The sequence below is a fragment of the Agrilus planipennis genome, unplaced genomic scaffold, assembly GCF_000699045.2.
Source record: "Agrilus planipennis isolate EAB-ADULT unplaced genomic scaffold, Apla_2.0 scaffold181, whole genome shotgun sequence".
Taxonomy (NCBI): domain Eukaryota; kingdom Metazoa; phylum Arthropoda; class Insecta; order Coleoptera; family Buprestidae; genus Agrilus; species Agrilus planipennis.
The window spans coordinates 577,773-579,583 of record NW_020438858.1 but is presented as its reverse complement, the minus strand read 5'-3'; the positions used below and the strand labels follow the sequence as shown (position 1 = coordinate 579,583).

Here is a 1,811-nt window from a genome sequence, read left to right as displayed (position 1 = left end):
ATTTAAGATCAGTTCAATGGACGTATCTTAAGAAGAAAACATTACGTAGTAGTTCAAAAATACCACGACTGTTATTATTGAACTATTGTATCTTGTATTTATATTTGTCTATGGATTTATTATTGTATTGTATTTTGACGTTTGGTACGTTTATTTGTTACAAGCAAAAAATAAAAAGACCTAATAAATTTTAGTGAATGATTAAATATATAAAGGTGTAATTATAATGTTTCTTATAACTGTTATTTTATAATTAAAAATGTCCGATTTAGTTTCAAAATGTGTTTTACGACTAGAAGTCGAAGAAAAGTCCACAAACAATACTGGTACTTATATGCTAATACTTAATCATCTTGTTTTTTAACTATAAAATTCGTTGATTACTGTTTTAACATTATTAATATTTGTATTAGTATTTTCCTATTTGTTTATTAGTTATGGCGTTATCGATTTAAATTATTTTTCACAATGACAATAGACCACTTGTCTACAAAAACTGATGGTATGGTTTATGATTTTTTAGAAAACAATGAAGCAGAAGAAATTGAAGAAAATGCAGCAGCTAAGAACAATTCAACAGTTAAAAGAAAGAAAAAAGAGATTAGTGTCGAGACATTTCCCAGTAGGTTAGAGAAGCCCCAGGAAGACTGGGGTCTTTTGCCAGTCTATTCCAGAGAAGCAACTCCACTACAAGAAAAGGAACATACTCCAGAAGATCCCAATGAAATTGGCTTTTTTAGTGGAAATCCTTTTGTTGAAGTCACCAAAGGAATTCTACACCTTTATAAAGAAGAGTAAGCGAAGACAATTAAATTTTTATTAATTCTTTATGAATCAGTATGTAATAATTTTATATCTTTAGTGTTTTAAGTAGTTCTGAAGAAGCTTTAACGCTTTGTTTGTTGGGTGTTCCTACTTCAATGACTTGCCATGATCTTTTGGCCTTCACTGCCCCCTGTCACGCAGAAATCGCGCATATAAGAGTCCTCCGCGACTCCACACCAAATCAGTACATGGCATTATTAACGTAAGTTTTCTTTGTATATATTTGCTTACTTATTTATGTCTTATTATATTGTTTATTTTTAGTTTTCGTAATCATGATGCAGCCAATGAGTTCTACGAAACTTTTAATGGCGCGCCGTTTAACAGCTTGGAACCGGATAGTATCTGTAGGGCTGTTTGGGTGTCAAGGGTGGAATGGGCTCACGACGACCTGCCTCCTCCTCCTGGGCACACTGAGTTACCCACTTGTCCTGTTTGTTTAGGTATCCAAATCATTTATTTGTAAAATATGTTTCTGTTTTTTGTTTATTGATGTTTTTTTTTTCTTTTAGAGCGCATGGACGAGTCAGTTGATGGTGTTTTGACCATTCTCTGTAATCATTCATTTCATACCGGTTGCTTGGATCAGTGGAGTGACTCCACATGTCCTGTGTGTCGTTTCGTACAGTCTCCGGAACAAGCAGAGACTTCCGAGTGTGAACAGTGTGGCAGAAGTGGTCCTTCTCCTGATTCTCTCTGGATTTGTCTTATTTGTGGACACATAGGCTGTGGCAGGTATTTATTAATTTAATTAAAAACTTAATAAAAGCTAATTAAATACCAATTTTTTAAATTTATATTTTAGGTATCAGGGAGGACATGCTGCCTCACATTATCGAGAGTCGGGTCACTGTTACGCTTTACAGTTAGGGTCGCACAGAGTCTGGGATTATAAGGGTAATTTATTCTAGTTGTTAAATTATTATACATATATTTTTATAAAAACGAGTTTAAATTTAATACTATTGTGCTATGCCAGTTTGAAA

The 1,811-nt window shown here is 33.4% G+C and overlaps 1 protein-coding gene across 1 annotated transcript; it reads left to right on the top strand.

Annotated features, from left to right (window-relative positions):
* The first annotated feature begins 140 nt into the window (after positions 1 to 140).
* LOC112905161 (BRCA1-associated protein) lies at positions 141 to 1,736 on the top strand. The gene is made up of 6 exons (XM_025977175.1): positions 141 to 326; positions 524 to 794; positions 863 to 1,027; positions 1,090 to 1,268; positions 1,338 to 1,560; positions 1,631 to 1,736. Exons 1-6 carry the CDS (start codon positions 260 to 262, stop codon positions 1,734 to 1,736), a joined length of 1,011 nt encoding a protein of 336 aa, XP_025832960.1. The 5' UTR covers positions 141 to 259.
* The last annotated feature ends 75 nt before the right edge of the window (positions 1,737 to 1,811 follow it).

Bases quoted from the DNA above. Each gene is read 5' to 3' on its own strand.
- LOC112905161 (XM_025977175.1), top strand. From the start codon at position 260: ATGTCCGATTTAGTTTCAAAATGTGTTTTACGACTAGAAGTCGAAGAA. The intron at 795-862 runs GTAAGCGAAGAC...TTATATCTTTAG, and splicing joins CTACACCTTTATAAAGAAGA to TGTTTTAAGTAGTTCTGAAG. The intron at 1,028-1,089 runs GTAAGTTTTCTT...GTTTATTTTTAG, and splicing joins CAGTACATGGCATTATTAAC to TTTTCGTAATCATGATGCAG.